We start from the raw sequence: 25707 nt of genomic DNA on the forward strand, positions 1-25707 counted from the left end.
TACCTGGTCCTTTAGCTGACTACGGAATAGAAAAGAGGAAGAATATTGACTGCCACCTCTTTCCACTAACCTCTTGCTCCTTGGCTACTTATTCTTTATAAAATGAAGTGCCTTGAGCTGCTGAAAATGAACACAACAGCTTGAATGTCTTTCATAGCAGGCAGATCAGTAGTTGCTCTGTCAGGTTACAGGGACTTAGAAAGGTCCACAAAACACTTCTTTCTCCATTCTATAGTTCCCTAAAATCACAGTGAACTCTAGAATCATTCCACCAGTAATTAAGCATGCTTCATGTCAGCTCTTTTAAAAATAAATATATTTTAAAAAAAACAAATCCACAGTCAAACCATTGGATAAAAAGATTAGTTGCTAGTGTAATGGACTGTTGATATTAAAAGAAAAAGAAAATTATTTTGGCTGATTTGAGTGCAAATTTCTACTGTACTTTCCATGGACTTCTATTACATACTTCAGGTTCCAAAACACTTTTCAAACTGCAGCTGAGCTTTGCATGCTTAATTTAAGGTCCCTTTGACGTTGAAATTTGAGCAATTTGGTGCTGCAAACCCTGTAATAGGATCATTATTAGCATCACTAATGCTCCAAAGTAGCAGACATGACAGGTGATAGGTACTCAAGTAATAACTCTTAGAAATTTTAGGAAAACTTATGCCAGAGAGTGTAGTGCCCTGAGCTGGATCTGAGCTGTGGTATGACCCAGGCTGTCTCAGCAGAGTGGTGTAACCGTGGAGTCTATTTCTATGAAAAAATTATTTTTCTCACAAATAAAATAAAGCAAAAAATTTCAGTGGGGAATATCTGACTTTTCATTCAACACCTAACAGTATTGCAGTGTCAATTTTCTGCTGGGCTGGGGAAATAAATCAGGACGTTCTTGTGGAAAGCAAAATTTTGCAAAAATGGTGAAACTATAGAAGTTCTAGTTTTTCAAAGGTTCCTCCCTCTCCCCAAATTTACTAAAATATTTTTAACTATCCCTTACCTACACTGTTATTAATATTGGTGTGGGTTCTTTAGAGATCAGACATAGACTCTGTGGTGTCTAGTGGACAATGTGGATGAAATGCTTTTTTCCTAGCTTAATATCTTTTCTGATAACTTAGTATCTTTCCTGATACTATGCTCTGAAAGCACAACAAATGTGTTTGCCTAGTCTATGCATGTATGAGGCTGATTGATGTGGCTGGGATTTCTCTCAGAAGCAGATGTGAGGAATGGGAAACACTGCTGATGAGAACTGTTGCCTGCAGGGATGGGATGTACATATTCTGGGGATAAAGGAGTGGCTAAGCTGCTTCCTTAAAAGGGAAAATGTACCCTAAAGTGATTTTTACAAGCTGTCATCCTGAAAGGAGTCATGCCTCATTTAGGAAATAGATCTTTAAAAGCAAGGAACGTGGGGGAAAGTATACACCTTGGACTTCACAGAGTATTAAAGAAGCTGAAACAGAGCTGAGAGACTGAATGTTGCTTTGAAGAGCTTGGGAGTTTTTGTCACCAGTGGAACTTTTCTGGAGGCTGAAATAAATCTTTCTCCTATGAAAATGTGGTGCTACAAATGTGGTGTTATTTAGTTAGCAAATCTTTGAGAATGAGACGACCTTTCTCTTTTCCAAGTAGCACACTGACATGGTGTATGTTTGGGAGAAAGTAATTACAGTCACGTCATGCTCTGGGTGTAACTTCACTGCAGAGTGCAATGGGAAAGGGTGGTACTTCTTTCTTGAAAAACCAGCAAGTACAAGAACATTGGAGTTTAAAAAAAAAAAGGTCTTGTTTTAACTAAGACTTCATATGTGGAAGTGTGGAAGCATAGTCATTGATTTGTCAGTATATAGTTGGTCTTGTACATCCGTGTTAGCCATTTCATTCACATTGGAAGCATTTTAGGCATGCTGCCCTGTTTGCTTTTGCAGAAGAAGCAGGCAGTGGCATTCCCACGCAGGGATTCCATCACTGCCTGCACAAGTGACTGTCCACAAAATTGCAGAAGCACCAGGGACATGCATGCTTACCTGACTGCTTTGGTGTCATTAAAAATATGTCCACAGGAGATTTAGTCTGACTTCCCACAAGGCGGTTTCCAAAGTGCATGTTCTGGTGTTCTTTGTGCTTATTTTGAGGAATTTCTCCCCCACCCCTACCCCTAGAAGGGTGAAGCTATTTTGCAGGACAAAGTGCATACATTTTGGGAGGGAGGAAATTAGTTCAAGGGTTCATAAACAACAGAATATTATTGAAGTGAGTTTGAGTTACGAAAAGCAAGAACCTGCCTTGCACCTTTCTGGTTATTTTGTTTATATTAATAAGCAACTAATTGATTTATATTTCCAATCACATTTTATGCTGACTGGACTCTGTTTTTCTCTCTAGCATGGCAGCACAGGTCATATTTTTCTGTTGTCATTTTTGAATTGCTACCCATTTTATGTTACGAGCTTTCAAAAGCAAGACAAGTAAGACAAGCCATTTATATTAAAACCAAAGCAAGAATCCCACATGCCTATACATGCATATAAAATATACTGAAAAAAGGAAAGTTGTGAGCAGATGATAGTTGCCCCTGAAACAACAGGCAAACCAGCCAGCTGTGAAGGAAACTAACATGATGTACTAAAGCAGAAACACAATATAATGGGGAAATGCGGTTCTTTGTTCAGATCCGTTTCCTATTAACACTTATAATGTTATGCTTGTGCATGCCATCCCCTGAGGACCACTTGGTCAGCCTTAAATGAATAACAGTGGAATATGTAAAAACTGCTAGATGCATAAAACTTCTGTGCACCCCTAGTCTGTTGTGTGTATGTGTTCCTTTTAAAGGAAATCTGAGCTATTTATTGCATGGAAGTTTGAGTTAAAATGCTGTTGTGTTGCCAGGGGCCAACCACTAACAGTGATTTTAAAAGGTGAGAGCAGAGTGAGATTAGGGCAATTTGAGCATGATACTTAAGGTCTCTCTAGCTATTAGTGAGGGAGAAAACTTTTTAGTATCAAAGGAGGGGAAACAGACTTTGTAATGCAGCTGGGCTGATAGCAGTGAGAGAGGCTTTTGCGAGGGGCTGCAAATTCAACACCCTGTTGAAGTTATCTGTTTCTTTGCTCTGTAGGGTGCTGAAGCAGATGCTAGTCAGGTGCGTGGTGGAGGTTCACGGGGAAGGTTGCTGTGAAGCACTCTTTCCTGCTGATTCGAAGCTGAGGTGGGAGGTTAAAATAACAGTCCTTATGTCAGATCTTATATCCTTTGTCTAATTTGGGGATAGTTGTTGAAGCCAGAGGAGCAAACATTTCTCATTTATGAAACTGTGTTCAGTTGAGGGAGTGTGGGCATGCACACAAAAAGAGGATAGTGTGGATAAATGTAGGAAGAGCTGTTTTATTGACTACTTTAGTTGCAGAACTTCCCCCTGGTATAAAGAGATCATAATTTCAGGTATTTAAGCATCTAGCATCCATTAGAAAATTACCACTGTATACCGTGAGACTGCAAAATAATGCTGAAAGAAGCTGAATGTAACAACCTAAAATACCATTGACACGGGAGCTGGCATTTATATTCTGGAAGACTAACTGAGTTTGTTAACTGATACATGGGTTGCTGCACTGGGAGGATGTGCCTCTGGGTGTGGACTATCTCCTAAGCCCGTCTGATGTTTTTAGGACTGTCCCGCTCAGGGCATCACCAGCGCTGCTTGATCCAGAGCTGTGGTCTTCCCTGAAGGGCTTTCTGATCAGCACAAGAGGGTATAATACCCATGGTCTGGATGTAAACTGTTATTAAAAGGAGAGGATTTTTCTGTGTTAGACAGCCGTGTGGTCTACTTAAAAGAATAATTGCTGGCCTTCCTCCTAGGGAAAAAATGAACTTATAATATAGTCAAATAATAAAATCTCATTTTGCTGTTCAGTCCTATCCTAAGGAGGGAGGGAGTTGGGAGAAGAAGCTAGGTATTAAAACAACAAACCCTTTTAAGTGTGACAAAATTGGGATCTCTGAGTCTATAAGGGCAAAAGAAGTGCATTTTGTGTCTCAGCTTGTTAACTACCTTATTTATGTCCTTCCCAAACGCACAGCTTCAATATGTCTGTAATTAAGCAGAACTACTCCCCTAAAACTCTCTTACCACAAGACATTCTCTCAATGTCTCCCTGTACAATATTTCTGAACACTCATCATGTCCATTTCTTCACCCTGAGGTCTGACTAGTTGAGACTGATGAAGTCTGAACACAGACTTCGAGGGATTTCTAATGGGATAATCAGGAGGTGGCTGTTGAGCTTCAGAACATAAGTCATTTTCAGGCTTCAGTGTTTGTTTTAAATCCTAAAGGGCACCTTAGGATTCCTAAAAGATTAGCGAACAGGGCCTCCCAAATCTGCACTAATGCTCTTTTTTTGGCAGAATTGACAGCACAGTTGAGAACCTGTCAGGTGAGGGAGATAAATACAATGGAAGAGCAAACAGTGGGAGAAAAGAGAACTTCTGTGATAACATATTCTCCCTGGATGTCATAGACCATGTGCAAATAATGAGCACACTGAAAGAAAGGCAGAACCTGGTTAAGTATTGTGTCAGGAGAGCCTGTGATCTCAGGCTATTAAATACTACAGCGCTCTTTCAGAGCATCATAATTCAAAAGGAAGGTGACAGTGTAGTAACCGTGAGCTGCCGCCTAGCATTGGGCTGGAAGGGAGGAGGGGGAGCAAGATCAGAGCAGGCTTTGGGATGAAAGGAGGTTATCTCATTTTCATAAGGAAGATCTCTCAAATACCTGCTTTGACCTCTTGTGTTGGAGCATGAATTTCAATGAAGGGATAAATGGTGACATCTCACCCGTTAGCTCGTTTTTGAGGATGGGGTTGTGTTATATTAAATCGTGCTTGGAACTCTGGTTAATACATTTAGAGAAACAGCTCTCAGGAACATCTACCTCCCTTCCTTCCTCCTTAAAACAGTAATGAATCCAAATTGCTAATAAAACATAAGAGCTCAAAGATGTTGTACACAGACCATGTTTCTGGGCTGGGTATTTTTTTAATGTCAGTTTTCCCACAGCTGTTAAAATGTTACAGTCATTAAGGTATCAAAACTGTCTAGCCAAGAAGAGAGACTTTTCTTTCTTTAGGCTCTTGAATTGTTTGAATATTTTGTTTAGAAGGGCTCCATTCTTTGTTTCTTTCTGTGGAGAAAGTAAAGCTTGTAATCTGTCTGTACTGTAAATCTCAGTTAAGAGCCATTCATTGAAGAATAAACTATGCCTTCTCCTGTGAGGCTATTTTTCTAACAAATCTGATTATGTGCCTGCGAACTAACAAAAGCAATTAGCAGATACATGTTGTCCTATCTACATTTTGAAACTGGTTTCCTAAATCGTAGGAAAAATGCATTTTAAGGGTTATAAGAATTTTAATTTACTGACATTCAGGGTTGTTTTCTGCTTTGACACAGGTTGCCAAGCAAAACCTGAGTGGCTGTATTATAGTTCTGAATTAGAAAAGTTATTATGGAAGGGATCAGGAGTATTTTGAAGTATATATATTTACTGCAGGAAATTAGGTCCTTTTCTCATGAGCATGGGGAGCAATCAAAGGACCAAGGATGGCTTCCTCTCTGCAGCCCCAGACCCCTGTACTCGTCATCCTGACCCAAAAGCATGTTTTTTCTCAGGGCCACATGCCAGTACTGCTCAGGCTATGTTAAACCTTTCTTCTTCTTATATTTATGTGCTGCCTCTTCATCTCTCTCCAATGTGACAGCGATCTACCCACACGGCCTTCCCTAAAAAATAACTTGGCAAAAACTTTTCCCCCCAGATCACCCAAATTACTGAGTAGCTTTCTACTTTTTTTTGCCTTTGTCAAAAGAGAAAAAAAAAACCAACAAAACAGGGAAAGGCAGGGAAGTTTCAAGGGTGTTTAAGAGGGACTTCAGCAGTATATTCTCTGGGACTGTGTTTGCCCTTAGCTTTTTTAATGCAGGGTGCAAGAGGCCCCATCAGCTAAAAGGGTTATCAGTTAATACCAGCACTGTAACTTATGCTCCGGGGGGAGACCCAAACTGCCCTGAACTCAGCAGGTAAACAGGTCCCCATTGATGAGGAAGCCTCCAGGAAAAGTTGGTGTGTTTGTTGAGGTCATACTTATGCTTCAGGAAATGTCTGCCTTTTTCCCTTTTCCCCTGTTTCCCCCCTTTTCTTCTTTAAATAAAAAATGATCTTACACTTCCCCAAACGTTAGTAGATTCTTCATCGTTCATGGCATTGCTTATTGACTCAGACATGAAACTCAGCTCTTCTCTGTGACTTTTCGAGCAAAGAATGGAGGAAAGCTCTGGTTATGTCTATATAAAAGAAGAGCGAGATCAGAAGATTCATTTTGCATAAAATTTTTAAGAATGTGTAATTTTTGCTGTCATCCCCCTAAAACATGGCACAGTTTTTTAAGGCTATCAAATGTGACGTGGTTTAGGCTTTTTTTTTGTGGGGTAGAATTATTATTTTAAACTTAATATAAATAGGAAGAAATCTGTAATGCCAAAGCTATAAATCTTTTGCTTTCATAAAAATTATGGAATCATTGAGCTGTATGGCTGGAGGGGACTTCAAGTGTTATCCAGTCCTCTGCCCAAAGTAGGATTAAGTAACATCTACATCATTTCTGACAGAAATATCTCTAATGTGTTTTTGACAACCTCCAGAAATGCAGAGCACACATCCTATTGCTGTGCTTAACTGTAGTCACTTTGAGACAAGTTTTTCTTTCAGTCTAACCTGAACCATCCTTGATGCAAAAATAAAAGTTCCTTTTATTTAAAAGTTCCTTTTATTTTTGGTTCTACTCAATTTAGATAGGGAGAAGGATACTATTTCTTCTTTCTGTCTTCAGCAGTCTTTTGTGTATTTGAAAATGTATTATGTCCACCCTCTGTCTTGTCTTCTGTAGACTAACCAGCTTGCTCAGTCTGTCCTTAGTCCTGCTCTAGACTTGAAAGTGTTTCTCTAGCTGTCCAAAGGGTTCTCTTTGGCTCACCCACCTTTAGCTAGGAACAGTACCCAAAAGTGGATGTGGTACTTCAGATGGGACCTACCGATGCAAAGGAAAGGATTCACACACCTATGTTTAAAAATGTTGGTAGGAGGTAAAAAAATCACTTGGTATTGGTGAGGACCAAGAAGCCCAGCAGCACTTACAGATGGTTCCCATTTGAAACAAAAAAGCTAGAAATAAATTCTTTCAACTTCTCCAAACTAAAGGAGCTCTGCAGAGAAAGGACTGCTCAGCAGCAACGACTTCTTTGTTTTTAATTGCAGAATCCATAGCATCACTAATAAATCATGACAGTGTGACAAATGACCAGTCTCAGCTGAGGGATCCTGCCTGAAATGCCATTTGGTTAATTGTGTTGCACCTACCAAGGTTTCCCTTGGAGTGGCTGGTTCAGTGCTGACTCCAGGGGAAGTGTGCCACCTACTGAATCACCAGCTCTGTTTCCTGAAGCACCCTGGGATTTCCTTGGAGGGCTCCCAAATGCATTTGGCCAAGACCAACCCTGTTTAGCTTATGAGAGCAGACCAGATCACAGCCTGAGGCTGTTATGGCTGCTGGCCATATTACTCATTGGGGATGTTTAGTCATGTATCTCTATGAAGGGAGACCATATTGCATTAAATGTGTCAAGTTAGGTCTGCGTATATTGTTTGTAAATTGCTTTGTGACCTTTTCTGAGTGGAAAAAGCTGCATATGTATAAAATATTAAGACTTAATGGAGTGTATATAACATGTATGGATACTTTCAGGTAATCTTTATAATAACCTTTCATGCTATAACTATATGATTGAAAATGTAATAAAACAGACTGGTAAGGCAGCCTCTTTTAAGTTCTGCTGGTTTAGTACTGAATAATTCTGATTTTGCTGTTGAAAGTCTGGCTTTGATACTTAAAATATTGGTAAATCTTCACCAACACGGTTGTTTAAATCTAATAGTAGTGAGTACTAGGATCAACACTGTCCAGCTAGGGACCCCCAGGAGGCGTTACAATCTGAAGAGAGTGGCTGCAGCTATATTGTATAAGGTATTTACTCCCTCTCTCTAATTTTTGTAGGATATAAGATCTAGGCAAAACAGACATTGGTAGCTGAGTATCCTCACTATAGGCTGGACTAGTATAGTTGGTCTGGTTTAAAAATACAGATAAACCCCAAACCACCACAAACTGGCATGCTTTATACCTCTGTACAAATTACTAAACCTGACCTTAATCTTTTTTTTTTTCTTTTGAAGGTACTAGTATATGCCTGGGATCTTGTTCTCTATGAATGGTCTCTGATCCTGGCATTAATACCCCTTATCACTTCCCTGTCTGAAGTCTTTGCCTCATTGTACCCCTGCTTTGAGTGTATACAGCAGGAATTGAAAATAAAAAAGCATTAAAGAACTGCTGGCACCTTGTGGTAAATGTTTGAAAAACATTTTTAGCAACAGTTTAGACTGTAGAATATATGAATTCTGAATTTTCTCAGTCATTAAGAGTATTCTGATGAAAAAAGGATCCTTATTACTTTATTCTATTTATATCACTTCTATGACTCTTCAGTACATTTCCTACCTGTTGTCTATAATGTTACCTGGCACATGCTAAAACCATGTTTTTTAAAGCAGTTTGTAAAGGTACAGTGGGTCTGCCTGTTTCCAAATGAGATAATTTTGTTTGCAAGACTAGATTCATATGCAGGAAAGAAAGCTTAGCTTGATGGAAATATGTTTAGGCAGAGAATATAACTCAGATGGTCCCTTGTGCTGGTTTTGCTGCTTATTAGCTCAATGCAGATAGGCCATATCAAGGATGTGAGTTGGATGGGATGTGAAAAAAGAAGAGCAGTGGTTTGGTGAACTGAGGTGGGAGTTTTTCCTCAGGAAAAAGAAGAATGAGACTTCAAGGGGCTGGTATTTTTATTACAGAGAAGAGATGGGATGGAAGGGAGCAGAAGGACTAGGGAGGTCACAGATGTAGCCTGGAGTAGGCTGAGTAAGTGAGAACAGGAAGAATAAAATTGATATCGTAGACTAGGAGAGCCAACAGATTAGATCAAATATATGTGTGAAGAAGACAAAACAGAAAGCTCTTATACGAAAACATTACTTGTGAACGAGCTGAGCTGAGTTCCAGACGGTATATCAGCCTGTCTCTCATCTGTGCTTCTTTCTAAATTCACTAGCACTCTGCACTTTACAGACCTTTTTCTTAGTCCCTATAAATTTTTTATGGAAGCCAGGTTAGCTGAAATGAAAAATAGAGTTGTTTTTCTTAGGTGCATGATTTAAAGCTTAGCAAGAAAACTTGTGGAAAACATAATTGGCCTAAACAAAACAAGACTTTGAAGGGCTTCACCAACTAAAGTCTAATTTTTATCAATGTAATGTACTCTAAAGCATTTTTTTAGTGGACTGTTTTCATGGCAAAGTTCAACTCTCAGTTCCCAGGGTTTCTGACTGTACAACTCTTTACACTTTTCACTGTCCTTATAAAAGACAGACAAAATGGTTTAAGGAAATATTTTTTAAAATATTCATTATCTGGCAAAGACCAGGCCTGCAGTATTTCAGCCTAAAAAGGGAAAGTTTTGGAAGGTTTTAAAAGTATCTAAAAAAGGGAGATAGAATGGCAATGAAGATGCCACTGTAAACAGAAGTTTTAATGTCATTCATCCTGCAATACTCCTTCAAGTCAGTTTTATCTTTATACATAGTCACATTTATAATATATGTTTAATGCTTTCTATTTGATAATATCTTTTATCTAGATGTGTGTGAGATATATGCCCTTATATATGCATATTATGAGCACAACATCGAGGCGGGTGAAATCACATCAGTCACAAATTAATTCTGGTTTTGCCTTGTCTTTACCTGATCAGCACCTGTTTGACTAGATCTCTTTAAGAGTACTTGCAACTATTTAATACCTTTTTGTTTGAGCACTCTGAAAATGCTGACCAGCTAAGGAATCAGATGCAAATGAAGAGATTTAATGAATTGGCCTCCAAAATGCAGAGGAACAAGAATCGTATGAGCTGTCCTGGGTAAGAGTTAGATGATGACTGTGATGGCTGCCCATCCTTATGTCCCTTTAGGCTGGAGACACAGAATAGCCAACATGGACAACCAAAGCAAAATAAAACACGGCGAAGTGAAAACATATTAACTGACCAATAAAAATAATAACAATCATGATAATCAAGCAACCCGGCTGTAGCTTGTGCTCTGAACCTTGCCAAATTTGGGGCTGCTGGCAGGCCACCAAGAATAGCAAATACAACAGACAAGGGCCCCTCATCTGAGAAAGCCTTGCTGCAGTCCCCAGAGAGCTTTGCCCTACAAACTGACAGCAAGAGCATCCCAGCCGGTCTGAACAGACAGCATGGAATTACAGCATGAGATTGCTGTAAAGGGAGATTAAGCTAAACTTGCATTTTGTGTGAACTGAGATTAAATGAAGGGACTCTGTTGTTATTTAGTAAAAACAGTTTCCTAGGTTACCCTGGAGTAATTTTTACTGTGTTGGTATGATGTAATCGGCTGGTTTAACATTTAGAGCTAGTAAAACATGTGCGTATAAATTTTTTTAAAAAGGATGTCCCTAATCACTTTCATTTTGCACTCACTTAGCTCAATATTAATAGTTTGCATTGGCTGAGGATTTACAAACAGGCTTAGGAGTGTAACAGTCTAGATTTCTACATCTGATGGCCTGAAAGTTAGAGGGAGTGAAGAGTTTTGTCAGACTCCTAGATCTTTCCTCCCACACATGCTGGCCACCAGATAAATCATGTGTATGAGTATATAGTGGTGCTGGATGTTGAGCAACACCCAGAAGTTAAGTTCTTGAAATAATTTCCTGTGAAAGCAACAGTAGACAGATTTGTAATCATAGATCACGGCATTAATCAAGTACACAAACCATCCATTTTTTGCTGTGGCATTCCTGAAATCCCTTTTAGGAACACTGAAAATTCTACATAATGATACTGCCTAATAACGAGCGTAACCAGAGCAGAACAGCACGCAGTGACACAGGGGCTTCTCAAGTCTGTGGGGCACAGATGCAAAATTCCACTGATAAAAGGTTGAGAGTCAGCAGACATCTGAAATGTTGCTTAAACATTTCAGTAGTATTAATACTACTTATCTCCATTGTAATTAAAACATTTCTCCTCTTCAAAAGTTTCCAAAAGGTTGCTTATGCCACTCTGTCAGCTAAGAGACATTTCAGGCAGGGCTGGGAGTGGATCAGTAAATAAGGGTAAACTTTGTCCTGCACTGTTATTCTTGCCGACAAATTCCCGCTCAGTAGAAGCTGCTGACAGCTCTGAACTGCTCAACAACTACAGCTAATGTGGGGGAATCTGCTCTAGGAAATAAGGCAGGTAGGTTTCATTCAGCATGCTTAAAAATGGGGTTTGCTGGAGGGGAGAGAACCAGGTGATGTTGAAAAGGAAAGTGTCAGGTTGGAGGAGGCTGCTTGTGAAGCTACACAATGTTCAGTACAGTCCTGATTTTGTTTAGCATTTTCATTAATGACGGTAATGCAAGTATAACAAGTACTGCTGGTGACGTAGGGTTTGGAGATATTGGCAATACAGAGAAGGACATGGATGTTGAAAAAGAAAAAGAAAAGAAAAAAGAAAAGAAAAGAAAAGAAAAGAAAAGAAAAGAAAAGAAAAGAAAAGAAAAGAAAAAAGAAAAGAAAAGAAAAGAAAAGAAAAGAAAAGAAAAGAAAAGAAAAGAAAAGAAAAGAAAAGAAAAGAAAAGAAAAGAAAAGAGAAAAGAAGAGAAAGGAAAGGAAAGGAAAGGAAAGGAAAGGAAAGGAAAGGAAAGGAAAGGAAAGGAAAGGAAAGGAAAGGAAAGGAAAGGAAAGGAAAGGAAAGGAAAGGAAAGGAAAGGAAAGGAAAGGAAAGGAAAGGAAAGGAAGGGGAAAAGAACCAACCTAAAAAAACCTGGATGAGCTTTGAGTACTGAAGTAATGGCAATGGAATGAAATTCAATATTTAAAAATGCAAGGCTGTGCCTGGGGGGACTAATAAAAATTTCTAGAAGAAGAAGAAGCTGGGAGCTCATCATCCAGAAATGGCTATGTAGGAGGAGGGCTCATGAATAGTGGTAAGTGGTCATGGAGTGGCGGCAAGCTTCTGTGGTGGTCTGCTCATTTCCTAGGTACTAGCACTCTTAAATAACAATGCATCAGGAAGGCGGCTTTCCAGAGGCATTGGGAGGTATTAGACTGGCATAGTGGACTGATCTGGAGCTAACTTTTAATACTGATGAAAACATGCTAGGGAAGGTGGGGGGAGGTTGGTTACCAAGGATCTTGAAAGAAAGTAACTTCAGGAGGAAAGACTTAGCTGATTAAGGGATACACAGAGAGAGTTGGCATGTTCAACACAAAGGGTTGGGAAAAAGGTCTTTGCAACAGAAGTCTGGACAGATATGAAAGAGGTAAAATTGCATTGGTAAAAGCCAGAGAAAACGATGTTGCAACTATTGACGTGCAGGGTTGTGAGACATATGTTCCAGTTCTGAAGCAATTACAAGAATATATAAGCCCTGAAGTGGTTTCAAGCTGAATTCAGATTGGCATCTCCATGCAGAATAATTAATGCAGGAAAGCTTGAACATGAGGGACGATGACAGTAGAAAATTCCTAAATCCTAAGAAATTAAATTCACACTACTTGGAAGGGGGGGCAAAGAGAAAGTTTTGGGGAGACAAGAGAAACAGTAAAGGCTCAGGGTTTGGAAGGTTAAAAACTGAAGGGACACATCCCAGTTAAGTGGGGAAACTGATCTAGGCACTGCTTCTTTTGTATCAAAACTATTCAGCTATAGTCACCGAAGTGTCCACTTACATTAGAGGGGATCTTGGGCTGTAAGTGAACTCTGCAGGTTCTCGGATGAGTTAGTCATCATTGTTTTAATCTGTTTATCCTGTTTCCATAATAATTTTTTTTCATTTAAACAACTTAAAAGTCTAGTTTGTTGGGGTTTTTAAAATTGAGCTGACTGTGGTTCATTTTTCAACAGAAAATTAATCTTCTATCCTTACGTGAAAAGTCACCAGGAATGCCAGCATGCCACTGCAATTTTTCCAATACAGAATTCACAGAAGTGCCTCATTGACACAGGCTGCAGTCACTAAGGACAAGCACAACCATTTGGTTTTGTACACTGTCAGGAACAGACTAGACTTAGAGGTTATCCAAGCAGATGACTGCTCCATGTGTAAATCTAGTATGTACAGTTTGTGTGGAATATGTATGTACCCATTGGGTATTTCAGTGTGCATGCATGTTTTGTAGCTAGATTTTTTTTTATTCTGGAGTTTGTTTGGGTTTTTTATGCAAGAGGAGAAAAGCTGTATGTTTTGATTCATAGAAACTGATGTTAAAAGTAAAGCAGCATCCTGCATCACAGAATGTGGAAGTGAAGTTAGAAATAATTTCTCTTTCATTTATCGTTACAGTAAAACTGGTGGTGTAACTCTGACTGTGGTGTCAGTAAAATGCAGATGCTTTCCTTTCAGAGTCCTGAAAGGATTTGTGTGAGTGTCTGTGAGAGATCTGTTTGTTTTTAATATGTTTAGGGATAATAGATGGCCATACTTTTTCAGAAGAAAAGCATTGGAGGACTAAACATAGTATGTAAATCCTAAAAACATAAGTGGGTACAGATGGACCTCATCTGATTTCAGAAAGGATCTCTCCGATAATGAGTCTGTGACTGGAGATGTTTCTATGAAGGAAACTGAACTAGGATTTCCTGTTTAACTCCCATTACAAAAAAAAAAAGAAAAAGACAATAGTTTTTCCCTTTTAAAATAAAATGTCTAATCATGTAATAGCTTTATGTTATCAACAATAGAGTTTTAACTCTTATGGCTGACTTGTTACACTGGAAACTTTACATTACATTATGTTTCAATAGGAGTCACTGCAAATAGGGAATTGCAGGCTGGCCCTTAGTTGTGGTCGCATCTTAGTCTCTGTGCTGCAGACTTACTTGGTTTTTAAGAAACACTGAAAAATTCTAACCTGTACTGAAAAAGGCTGGAGTTTCAGTGTCAAGATGCTGGATGCAAATTAAATTCAGATCTTTGGACAGAGCCAAGTTAAAAATGGTACCACTTGAATCATGAATTCTCATCATCCTGACAGTGATTGAATGGTGTAAACCCTGTGCCTGAGGATGACCAGTAGAATTACTTGGCTACCCGTAATTCATGGAACTTCAAAGCATAAGTGAGTTTGTCCAGCAAGAGTCCAGCAAACATGTCCTAGTGGTTGGTTATAGCTGTTCATTTTCATGGAGGAAATATTGTACTATCAGCTGGATTACTAGCAAAAGAGGACGTATCTTTAAAAGCAAGTTATCTTGTGTATGTTTTTATCAGATAGCACTGTAAATCTATCCTTCTGTAATGTGGGTGATCTGAGTCCCAGCAGTCTCCTTTTCTAATTGGAACCGAGTTCCAGATCTTTGCCTGTTTTTTAAAAAAAAGTTTCATTAGAATATTAATTATTGTTATCATGCTGAAAAATAAAGATGAGGGCTAACAAAAATACATGAAGAAGACAGTGCTTACCATACTGTGCTTCACAGCACATACTGAATTATAGCATATGAGTTTGCTCTTGTAATCCAGATTTTCCAATTTCAGTTTACTTTTCTGTCTGTTAGAAGCACAATGGGGAAAGAACATCAAAACCAGACCCTTTTTCCTGTTATAAGAGTGGAGATGTGACTATATGTGATACAAGTTTTAACCTGGGTCCAGGATAAAGCCTATAGAGTTTCACATTAAAGATTAAGATATCTGAGATCTGGGGTCAAAATATTTGGGGTACATGGATGGCAAAGCTTCTTCAAGCAACTCTAAAAATAGCAGTGGCTCCACTTTTCAATCAGCACGTTCTAATTATCCGTTAGAGTAATTAGAATCACACTGGGGAAAGGGAACCTCCTGTTCATTATGCATGAATGTTAAAGATTACATGGCATTTTTTAAATAATTGCAGCTGTTTACTTCTGTCCTTAGTCAACATCTCCCCTTCGCACTCCTGTGCCGTTTGCTGGCTGGCTGCCATCCCCCATGTCAAGGGTGATTGCGTTGCATGACTTTTTATGGCTGACCTGCAAGGTGCTTTGGGATCTTTCAGGGTGAAAGGTTCTACCGAAATGTAAAGGATTATTTATTATTTTGCATAAATTGCTACATTATTTGTCTTCGGTATTTGTGGTTTACAGCTGTAATAAAATAGCTGGCTACTCAGACTGGATGACTCAGTGATAGGTAATTGGATACAGAGCTCTTCACTTCCAGGTCAGCCACTCATCACTGGCCCAGGGCTATTTGGCAAGTATAGATTAAGTAGGCAATTCCACTTCCTAGTGGCTGAGCATCCCCAGCACAAAAAAACATGATCCCAGGTGGCATTAACGTTCTTAGGACTGTCACCGGGGAAGGGTTTCTTATCTTGAGATCGTTCTTGAAGATTTGGGTTCAGATTCATTGCAAAAATGTTGTGGGGAGGTCTCCCGGCCATCATGCCCGTTGCACATCTGCCTGCATTGTCACAGAGCACCTGTCTCCACAGCTGTTGGGCCCAAACTCTTGCTAGTTCTTCTTCCTTAAATATTTTCAGTAGTCTGTTTCTAATTTAGCAGCATGTTTGTGCATATGAGTGAGAAAGGGAGATCTTTGTTCAAGGATTCATTTAGACTTAGTCCAGTCCAGTTTCTTACAGTGCTTGTGCACAAGAAATCTGGGGCAATTCTCACAAAGGGTATTTCCAGATATTCTATTTCATAACAATTTGGAGACCTCATAGGAAAACCAGCTCTACCTCTGATACAGCTCAATGCTGAGCACTTTGAGCTGTGTCTCCTTAAAGGAGAATGGCTTTTTCCAAAGCACACAAGTGACTTGGGAACATGCATCCCATTATCTAACGAGCAACTTGAAAAATCCACTCTTAGCCCTGCCTTACTTTAGTTCTGCTGAAATTGGTGGGCCTATACATCCTTATGTCCTTGCTATTGACAGCTCGCCTGCTCAGACCTCACAATCTCCCCATGCAGACAATCCCTCTGTCCACTGTGAAAACACGGGACACCCAAGTTGAACTAAACACTGAATAACACCACATGGGTTTGCAGTGGTCTGTAACTGAAAAGGTTCACTGGAAGCAATTTGCAAAGAAATCCTTAGGAAACCACCTGGATGGTTATCCTAAATTAAAAAAGGAAGAGATGCCACTTTAAAAAAATAATTTTTAATACTAGGTTTAAGGTTCCATACATGTGATAGTCATTAAAGCTTATTTAACCCTGAAATTATCTGGCCTCTTTAATTCCACAGGGACTGTAAGGCTCTTGGGTTAGAAATGAAAAATAAAGTCAGAATGAAAATGAGACTTTCCTGAGTGTAGGACCATTATTACAGAATATTTTCTTAATCAAGCCTCTTTAAGAGCCAAGTAGCGGAGAAAAAAATAATCAGGCTATACTGCTTTCATCCACAGGGTCTCTGCCGATGCTTTGGGCCACTGATGGAAATAGGCATAAGTCAGTCCCAAAGGCTGCATGTGATACACTCAACTAAAATGCATGTAGAACTGATGATTTGTCCATCCACAACCTCAACTGTAGTACACCCAGTTCCTTGTTATAATATGCTTTTGAGATAATCCCAGTGCGCTCTGACATTTGGGCTCTCGAAATTCAGAGCTCTCTGGTTGTTCAGACTGGAAACTTTCAGCAGGAGCAGTGATTTTTGTCAAGTTTCTGTTACACCAAACATCTGTGGTGTGCCCCACCACCCTTTCCCCAAGGATGAAACATGCTGCAGGGAGGGTGTTGCAAGCATTCCTGAACTAGACAGCTAAGCTGGAGTCATAACTGTGCTGGCCAGGGCGCTACTTTGAAGAAGGCTCCCATTAGAATTAAAACATCCCACAACTCTCCTCACAACAGCCCTATTCTTGAGCGTGGCTGAACATGGAAATTTAAGGATGGGGGTGGAGTGGGGGGAGAAAGAAAAGACAGACAAGTAAACAGATAAAGAGGGAGCTCTTGAATGCCAGTGGAATTTCCTCTGAGCACAGGACATTCTTTATCATTAACTGGTCTGTCACAGGAAGGAAAATGGGAAAACAGCGTTTCCTGTTAGGCGGAAGAAAAAATCAATAGGCCTTGGAAATACCTGCCTGGAAAGAATTTTTTGTATTCCCACCAGCAAGCACAAATAAGTTTTTAACTCCTTTGGAGCATAAGCTCTGTTTTAAAGCAGTTTGCTTCTTGAAATAGGACTTCAGTGTAAACACATAATTTAAAAATGATTGGCAGTTCAGGCTGCTTGGATCTTTCTTGTTTGTTTCAGAAAGTGCTCTAACTCCTGGAAATATCTTCTGTAAGACAAAGGCTGTTTTCAGGGGAGTTTAATTCTGAGTTTGTGTTTATGAAGGTAATAATAATGAAAAGGGCCATTTGCCATACAAACGCAGTCACTCCTGTAATATTTTGATTAAGATGCTCACAGATGGACAATGGGTCTGCTCTTGCTTCTGGCAAACAAAGTTTTCTTTTGGAAAGAGCACAGTTGCCAGGCAAGCACTTGAAGCCTCAGGAGGACAATGAACTACCCCGCAGGTCCTGCATCATCTTTTTGGTTGCATTTTGCTCTGAATACAGCGGGGTGGTGGAAGTGTGGGTCTTTCCGAAGGGTGAGAAGAGGCCGGTTCACTGGCAAAGGCTGCAGGAATGGATGCATATGCACAAGCAGCCCCCGAGTAACCTGGGTTCCTCAGGGCAATCATTTTTCTCTTTGGTGGCAGCTTCCTTCCTTCCGACGGTGGGCCTGGGGATTTAAGTTTGTGCCTCGGTTTTAGCCCCGTTCCCCATCAGTTTGAAGCTGTTCTGAGCCAGGGATCTGGCCTGGGCCCAAGACAAAGATTATAGCAATGCCAGTGGCATAACTGGATGAGCAGAAGCTATGTAAGCTAGCAGTGTAAATGTAAGAGGACAAAATAAAAGGGAGGAGGGAGGGAAGATGACCTCTTAGACATGCACAGAAAAAGGGTTGGAAGTCACATTTTTTTAAATGGAGAGGGAGAAGTGGGCTGAGCTTAAAATGAAACTATCAGCAAGGCTGGAATTAAAAGAAAGCTTTAGGAATGATCTAACTTTTATTTTATTACATTACAGAAGACAAAAAAATCAATAGCTGGTAATTCAGACATAAATGAGTTATACAGGCCATTGACACAATGGACCAAACTTTATAACAACCACATCTGATGCTGTCAAGCCACAGGCTTCAGTGGCGCCAGTAATAATTATGGCTGATCACCTCTAATTCAGAGCTGCCTTGCTTGATAAAGGTGTCACTCTGAGTGGCTGCAGCATCAATATCAATTGAGGATGTCATCCAGCAGGTCAGCCTGCTGTGGAGAACTGTGTTTTTTTAATTGCATAGGATAAACCCTTGGTTTTCTCCTCCTCTCATTCTGTCTGTAAAAATCATGTATTCCTTAAAGAAAAATAAATTGAATACATGACTGAAACTACTTGAGTTCAAGACTAAACCATGACTGAAGCTAACAGTGTTGATCCATAGAAATATATTCCAAAGATAATTTATAACCATGAGAGTATCCTCAGGGGGAGACTTTGGTACTTTACAATAATCTCTGTCGCATTGCTGCTTTGATCAAGTAATGAATCTGCCGCCCCAAAAAACCCTGTTTGCTAAAATGCTGTTAGGCAATCAAAATTGCTTTTCCATAAAGTCACATCATTATAAGGAAGAAAAGAAAACACATTGGCTTTGATGTTTTCCTATTGTTTTCAGAATTTGGGGGGATAGGTGTGTCCATTGACTGTCGGAAAACTGAATTTCACTCTGAGACCTGGGGTGAAGTGACTTTGTCAAAAAGTTTGTGATCTATAAAGAAAGGAGTCGCTTTTAAATACCTTTCCCTGTTTCAGGTGTCATTAATGCTTACATCTCTGCAGTCTGACATTGAAACTGTTAGTCTTTGGATTGCTGAGGGATGGTACGTATGCTTAGACATTTTCACGTATTATTACTACTTAGACTCCACACTCTTTCGTGGAGCAACTGTTTTGCACTGTGTTGACTACAGTTAGTTGTGAGTGATGAGCAGTGAAAAAACGCTCTGTGGGGGAGGACACGGGAGATATTTCAGCCGCAGTCCCTGTAGCATTCAACATCAGGAGGACTCAGAAACTGCAATCCGACGCAGCAGAGCGCCTAGCACCACAATAGCTTGCGCTCGCACACATGAAGAACTATTTTAAGTTCCACTTAGAAACATCCTCTATCCTTAAACCCCCCCGCGAATATCAGACCTGGGAGATACAACGCCAGAAGGGCACCGTTTTAAACGCGGGGTAGGCAACAGCAGCAGCCCCGCAGTGCGTTCGTTCCTAAGCTTGCGGCGCTTGGGGCTTTTCTGGTACTTTTCAAGTGGCGGAGAAAGTGCGTGCCTTGCACCTGTACGTCTGCGGGCGCGCCGGGCAGCGGCTCCGTCGTTCTCCTTCAAAAACCGCGGGGCTGGCCTGCAGCCCTGCGCGGCGCAGGCAGGGAAGCCCCCGCCGGAGGCGTCCCCTGCCGCAGCACCGCCGGCCGGGACCCCCCTGCCCCCCCGCCCCAACCGCGCTGGGGCCGCTGCGCGCTGCTCCGCTGCCCTCCTCGCCGCCGGCTCCCTCTCCCCCCTCTCCCGGTTGCCGGATCTTCCCGAAGCCTGGACCGTGGCCCCGGGGGGGGAGGGGGGGGCAGGCGGGAGGGAGCCCGACTGTGCGCAGCGCCTTCCGATGAGCCCCCGTCAGCCCCGTCCCTCGCCGGGCTTCCCTGCGATGGGCCGGCCGCGGCGCAGGCCCTTCCGAGGCGGCACTGTTTCTCTCTCTGTTTACTCGTTTCCAATGGCAATTGCACCACCGAGTCTCAGTACGTCTGGAACTTGGCCTGGGGCTGTTTTGGTTACATTGAAGTTTTTGCTTCAGCTCTGCCAGATTTAAATGGTGACTTCACCGAGGACTGAGCTAAAAAGGAGAAAAGGGGAGGAGGGAGGTAGTGTAGCGAGCGGGAGCGAGCGAGGGAGAGGGCCAGGGCATTACATCATCATTTGGACGGGAATCAAATGGGAAGGATATGACTCACTCGGGCTAGTTAAGCTTTGGCTCAAGTTCTACATACACTCATTCCAGGGCTCTCATGTTCTGCACCTCAGCAGGGAATTCAGGCTCAGTGATGTCCATGAGGTTTGTTTTTAATTTTCTTTTCCTTTTCTGATTTCTATATACTCCCCCCCACACACACCCCCGCCCGCCTTCCTCCTCCTCTCCTCTCCTCCTCCTCTCCTCCTCCCCTCCCCAGTCCCCCTTTCCCACTCTCTTTTCCACTTCGACAGAGTTTGTTTTCTGGTGCGTGTAACCTCGACTCTTAGCAGCAGAAGCTGGTTTTTTCGACCAAACCAAACCCAAACAAGGAATACAGCAAACTTGAGAGAAGTTTGGTGGCCGGTTGTTTGGGGTTTTTTTCCCCCATCATTGTGTTGCTCCTAATCGGAGGAGACGGGGAGAGAGTTAAAACGCAGGAACCAATCGCTTGGACGGTGATGTAATGCTGGAACTGCAGGGTTGTTAAGTAATGTGAGAGGAAGGGGGTCAGGGTTGCAAAGCATTTACCTGCTGTCAGGGGGCTTTAAGTTTATTATCAATTGCAGTGACTGTAACTGGCTTCAGACTGCACTCTCTAATTATTCACAGACTCCCCTTTTTTATCTTTTATTATTAAAAGTAAAACTATATTACGGTATTTTAAAAAATGTGATATTATCACAGCTGCAAATTATTTTCCACCAGGGCTTTTTGATATTTTTTAAATGGCTTGAAACTGGGTGTCTCTTTCACAAAAAGCCCAGAGAAAGCAAAAAGAAAAGAGAAAGGCAAAGGCAAAAAGGGGTGGTTCTTCGAGTGTAGCTGGAGAATTTGAAACTGTACGAAAAGAGCAGTTCAGCCTTTGCTAGCAGAGTGAGTAAAAGCTCCTGCTGTTGGAAATCCACTGTAGAAAGTAAAACATTTAAGGAAGACAGTTTGCAGAGCTTATCCCGAGGAGCCTCAGCGTTTCATCCCTAACACTTGTCAGAAGCGTTCTCATCCTTAGCTCGCCCTAGGTTCGTTGCTTGTTCTGTGCTTGCTCTCTTGCTGTTGCTGGGACCGCTGAGGTCCCGATCCTGCATGGGAGATCCCCCTCCTGTCTTGGTTCTGCTCTCCAGAACTACCTGGGATTTAGGGCATCTGCCTATGGGGGTTTCCTTTGCGGGACGCAGCACTGTGATTGTCTTATTAAGTCTGTCTGTCTCCCTACAGACCTTTTAGTCTTTTTTCCACGTAGCTAACAGCCTCTAGGTCTGGGGGGGTTGGGGAGAAAAGGTACTTCTTCCCCACGTTCACCAGAGGTACATTACCCTTAGGATGGGCCACGCAGAGTTTAACACTAAGCCCCTGCTCGGGCATCGCTTGTGTTTAGATGTGGGATGAATGCGAGTTACCAGGTGTGTGTTGGCGTCCTCAGGATACCCGTTCTGCTCGGAGGAGCTCTGCATCAGGTTTCTGTGTCAAGAGCTGTCTGCTCCTAAGATACTGCTCTCAGAAGTGCCCCCTTCAGGGAGTTTCTGTCTCGGAGGGAAGCACGGTATTCCTGTCCACTGGATCAGCAGCGGACCAAAGATTTGCTTGTATAACTAAAGGTAGCGTTAAACACATTCTTGAGAGTTTGGTGGTTTTGTTTAAAACCTGTGTTGGGGCCTCACTGAGCAAAATACCAAACAGTGTTGTTCTGTGGTGATGCCAAAACCTCCCCATCTCTGTCCGAACAGTCAAGAGCCCCTGACAAGTTCCTGCCTTCCCTTCCCTCCGGTAGCCCTCTGCAAAGCCATCTTGTGTCTAGCTGTTTGTTAGGTCCCCGCACTTTACTCACAGGTTTTTCCTAAATGCCCTGATTTCCAAGCTTCTCAGTCGACTGTTCAAGCACAAACAATTGCTCATGTGCCAAACTTTTATCATTTGAGAGCCTAACGTAAGGCCGCACCCAGCTCTGGCCCACGTTGCAGTGCAGATATACCATATGGATTAGATTGCGCAGTGCTCTGTTGAGGATGTGTGGGTTGTGGAGGGAGCTGTGCTGCTGCAGGAGTTCCCGTAGGATTTCTGACTCATATTTTCTCCTAGAAATGTTGGGAAGTGCAGTTCCACGGACCATCAGAGTAAAGTGGAGTAGATTCTTCCCTTTGCCTGCCTGCTTCGGATGCTGGGGTGGACTTGTCTTCCCTCTTTCCCTTCCTGCCTTTTCTGGCTGGAGACTTTGTGTGGGAAAAGTCCATCAGTGTTGTCCTAGGATACTGTCTAGCCATGTTGTCAAGATACTGGGCAGAGGATGACAGATTGTCACACTCCATCTTTGCCTACGCAGAAATGCATCCTTGCTATTTCTCTTACAAAAATACATATAAAATACGCTGTGTGGCATGGCCTGGAAGTCTTTGGGCACTGGGTTGCATTCCACAGGGGATCGGAGTCTCTCTTGTCTGGTACTAGCTATTAACATTTCATCTTGGCCGGGAGGGCAGCAAAGGAGAACATCTTGATGCTTTAGTCAGTGTGGACTGACTGATGACCCTGTCTTGTGCTCGCGAATTTCACAAAGCAACTTCGTCTTCTCCACCCTGCTGATTCGTGCTCGGTGAAGTTAGGTAGAGGGTGTAAAGACGTAAATCCTTCTTCCCTTCCAGAAGTGCATTGCAACTCTAAGTTACAATTTACTTCTGCTACTTGACTGATTTTAACACAGCACCACAGAAGAAAAAGATTTAAAGGCTTCTTTCAAAAAGTTGCAGTTGTAAATTCTATATGCATACACATGTGTGCGTGTATGTTTGTATGTATATTGCCTATTGAAGCAACAAAGCATATAATTAAGGAGTTGTAACTGTCCTGACGAGAGCCAGACAGCTCTGGTTCTGCTTGACAGGTGCTTTTGAAATGCATGTTCATCTTGGACAACAAAAAAATGAAAGTAGCTGCCCATTTTGGATTCCTCCAGTGCTAGCTGCCCATCTTGCGCTAGCTTGGAGCCAATGTGCAGGTATGCCTGTGGACTTGCAGCTCCATGGCCAGAGGTCAACAGCTCTGACAGTCAGCCTCAACAGGTTTGAAGCCGGGCCTTCTGGCAAGCGGATTTTCTTAGTGAAGGATGATATCTTTAGGGACCTAACTTTTAAACAGCAGCCAAGAGAAACGTTAACAGCACTCTGAAAATGAGCATCAGAAGATATATTCAGAAGCACATGTAACCTGTCAAACAAACCGGAGGCCAAACACACCAGAGCTGGGAAGTGATGTTTGCACTGGAGAGCCGACCGTGCGCAGTCGGCCTGTGAAGAAAGGCAATCTGCTCAGAGCAGAGCCTGGCTGGAAGAGTCTCAGTAAATTTTCCTCAGCAAGATCCCAAGTAACATTTCCGCCTGTGTCGTTGAATGTGTGCATTGGCAGAATATCGACTTTATAAGCTGTGTGATTTCAAGACATAATTTGGTGCTCCTTAGCTGGTCTCTGCATGCACAAAAGTATTGGCTCTGCAGTTGTGGTGCAAAAGCAAGAGGTAAAAAGCAGAGAGCTTATTTTTATTTCACTGAATGTGATCCCTCTGCCCCTGTATTCCTCAATTTTCCTAGCTCTACAGTGAGACTATTTCCCTTAAACGTTTTTGGAAGACTTGGCTGATACTTGTGAAGCCCAATGAGGTTTTCAGAGTCGGCGTGGCGAGTGCTGGGGTCAGGGCAGGCCAGGTGTTGGGCAGAGGTGGGGGCAGGGCTGGCCTCACGTCACGTTTTGGACACGGTGGGCACGAAGACCAAGTTGTCTCCTGCACTTGGGTGAGGGTGCTGGCGCAGGAGCGGGCCTCCTCCGCCCTTCCCCATCTCTCTCTGCTCGCCTTCCCACCCTTCTTTTGTTCATCCTGCACATGCCTGGGCCGCGTTCAGCCCAAACTGTTGAGATCAGCTTTGCCGAAAATTACACTTCAGATCAAAATGTGAGTTAGGTTCCTCCAGTGTGAAGTGAATGCTGGGTCTTTCTCTGCAGCTATAGATAAACCAGATATGAAGGTAATTACATCTCATTCCTATCTGACTCTCTTATTTGCCATAATCTCTTTTAATCCCTTTGATACTCATCATAATAATGTTAATCTTAATGAACTCATTTGGTATTAATGCGGATGTGATTTGTAAGTTCAGAGCAAGCTTGCCATCCTTGTTTAGTGTTCATTAATATCCACTTAACTCTGTTTATGCTCTCTTTCTCCTGCAAATGGACTTGCGTATCTCTTGTCTTCCACCTAGCTGATGTGGCAATTCCCATAGTGGAACTCTCTTTCCACACTCAGATTTGTATTTCCTTTCTATTCCTCTTCCTACTTACATGATCCCAGAGAGAGGAGCTGATGGAGACACTGCATCCATCTGCTAGCGGGTTTCTGTACCCTATGGCTTACTCATGTCTTCCACTTTCGACATCAGAATTGAAGGAACCCTTATCCTTTTGCTTCTCATTCATGTGGCATTCCTTCTTAGATTGCTTCAGAGATATTACCTTACTATAGCCCTTGTTTTATTGTCTCAGAGGGTGAACGAGTAGGAGACACAACCCCTAATCTTGGCAAAGAGACAAATTATTTGTTGCTTACTACCATACTCTCCCTGAGCGCTCTGTTTATGGGTGGGGTACCTTGCCCAAACCGTTTCCGACGTGACCAGCCAGTTCTAGTGAGGGAGGACTACGTTTGGATGTTGAACCTGATCCAAAGTTTATTGCAGTGAATGGGAGTGCTGCCTTGATGGGCTCTGGATAAAATCCATAAGACTATCCTCTTTTAATTCCTTTGAGCGCCCACGTATTTTTCAACATCACTAGCTTTGGGATGTGCCCTCCTGAAAAACTACTTGTTCAGCCACAGTGATCCCAGAGACTGGTGAACCTTGGATCCCTATTAACGGGTGATTTCCTCTCTATGTGGGTGCTCGTGTTTATTTTCAAACGTGGCATGGAATTTCTGTGCTGGGGTGCTTGCCATCTTCCCTCTCCACTTCCTCCAAACACATTTTTAAGGCCTTCATTGTCAAACAGCATTAATTATTTTTCAGTCCCAGTGACACACATTTTGCTTTTTAGGGCTTTTTGGATCCTGACACAGCCAGGAAAGTATAATTTACTTAACAGAACACTGTTTATTCCATCCCCACTTCCATTCTTTATTTTATGTCCTGATGTTTCCTTGTAGCATCAGCTTCCTATGTTAAAATGAATAACTGTGCTGAAAACATCCAACTTTTACTTTATGGAAAGATTTCTGCACATTATAATAAAACCAGTCATTGTCTTGGTGAAAACTACTAGTTGAGGGTGAGAATTGTAGTCTCTCAGATCAACACAAGCTGTATTTGTGTGGTGGTCTTTATTTTAACATGATATCTTTCATTCAAGAGCAATACAGGATGTTTTGCAAATTGCAGCCATTAGTCAAATGTATTAAAGCTCTTTATTAGTAT

At 41.8% G+C, this 25707-nt stretch overlaps 1 protein-coding gene across 8 annotated transcripts in view; it reads left to right on the forward strand.

The window, feature by feature from the left end:
* Positions 1 to 25707, forward strand: part of CREB5 (cAMP responsive element binding protein 5) — a 260402-nt gene that overhangs the window by 139851 nt on the left and 94844 nt on the right. The window contains exon 1 of one of the 8 annotated variants that reach the window (XM_075051527.1): positions 20229 to 20359. The exons of the other annotated variants lie outside the window; for them this stretch is intronic. Coding sequence (XP_074907628.1) covers positions 20313 to 20359 — 47 coding nt within the window. The 5' untranslated portion in view covers positions 20229 to 20312. Of the gene's footprint in view, positions 1 to 20228; positions 20360 to 25707 lie in introns of those variants that run through there. 8 annotated transcript variants of the gene reach the window in all.

This window comes from Buteo buteo, chromosome 2 (genome assembly GCF_964188355.1).
Source record: "Buteo buteo chromosome 2, bButBut1.hap1.1, whole genome shotgun sequence".
Lineage (NCBI taxonomy): Eukaryota > Metazoa > Chordata > Aves > Accipitriformes > Accipitridae > Buteo > Buteo buteo.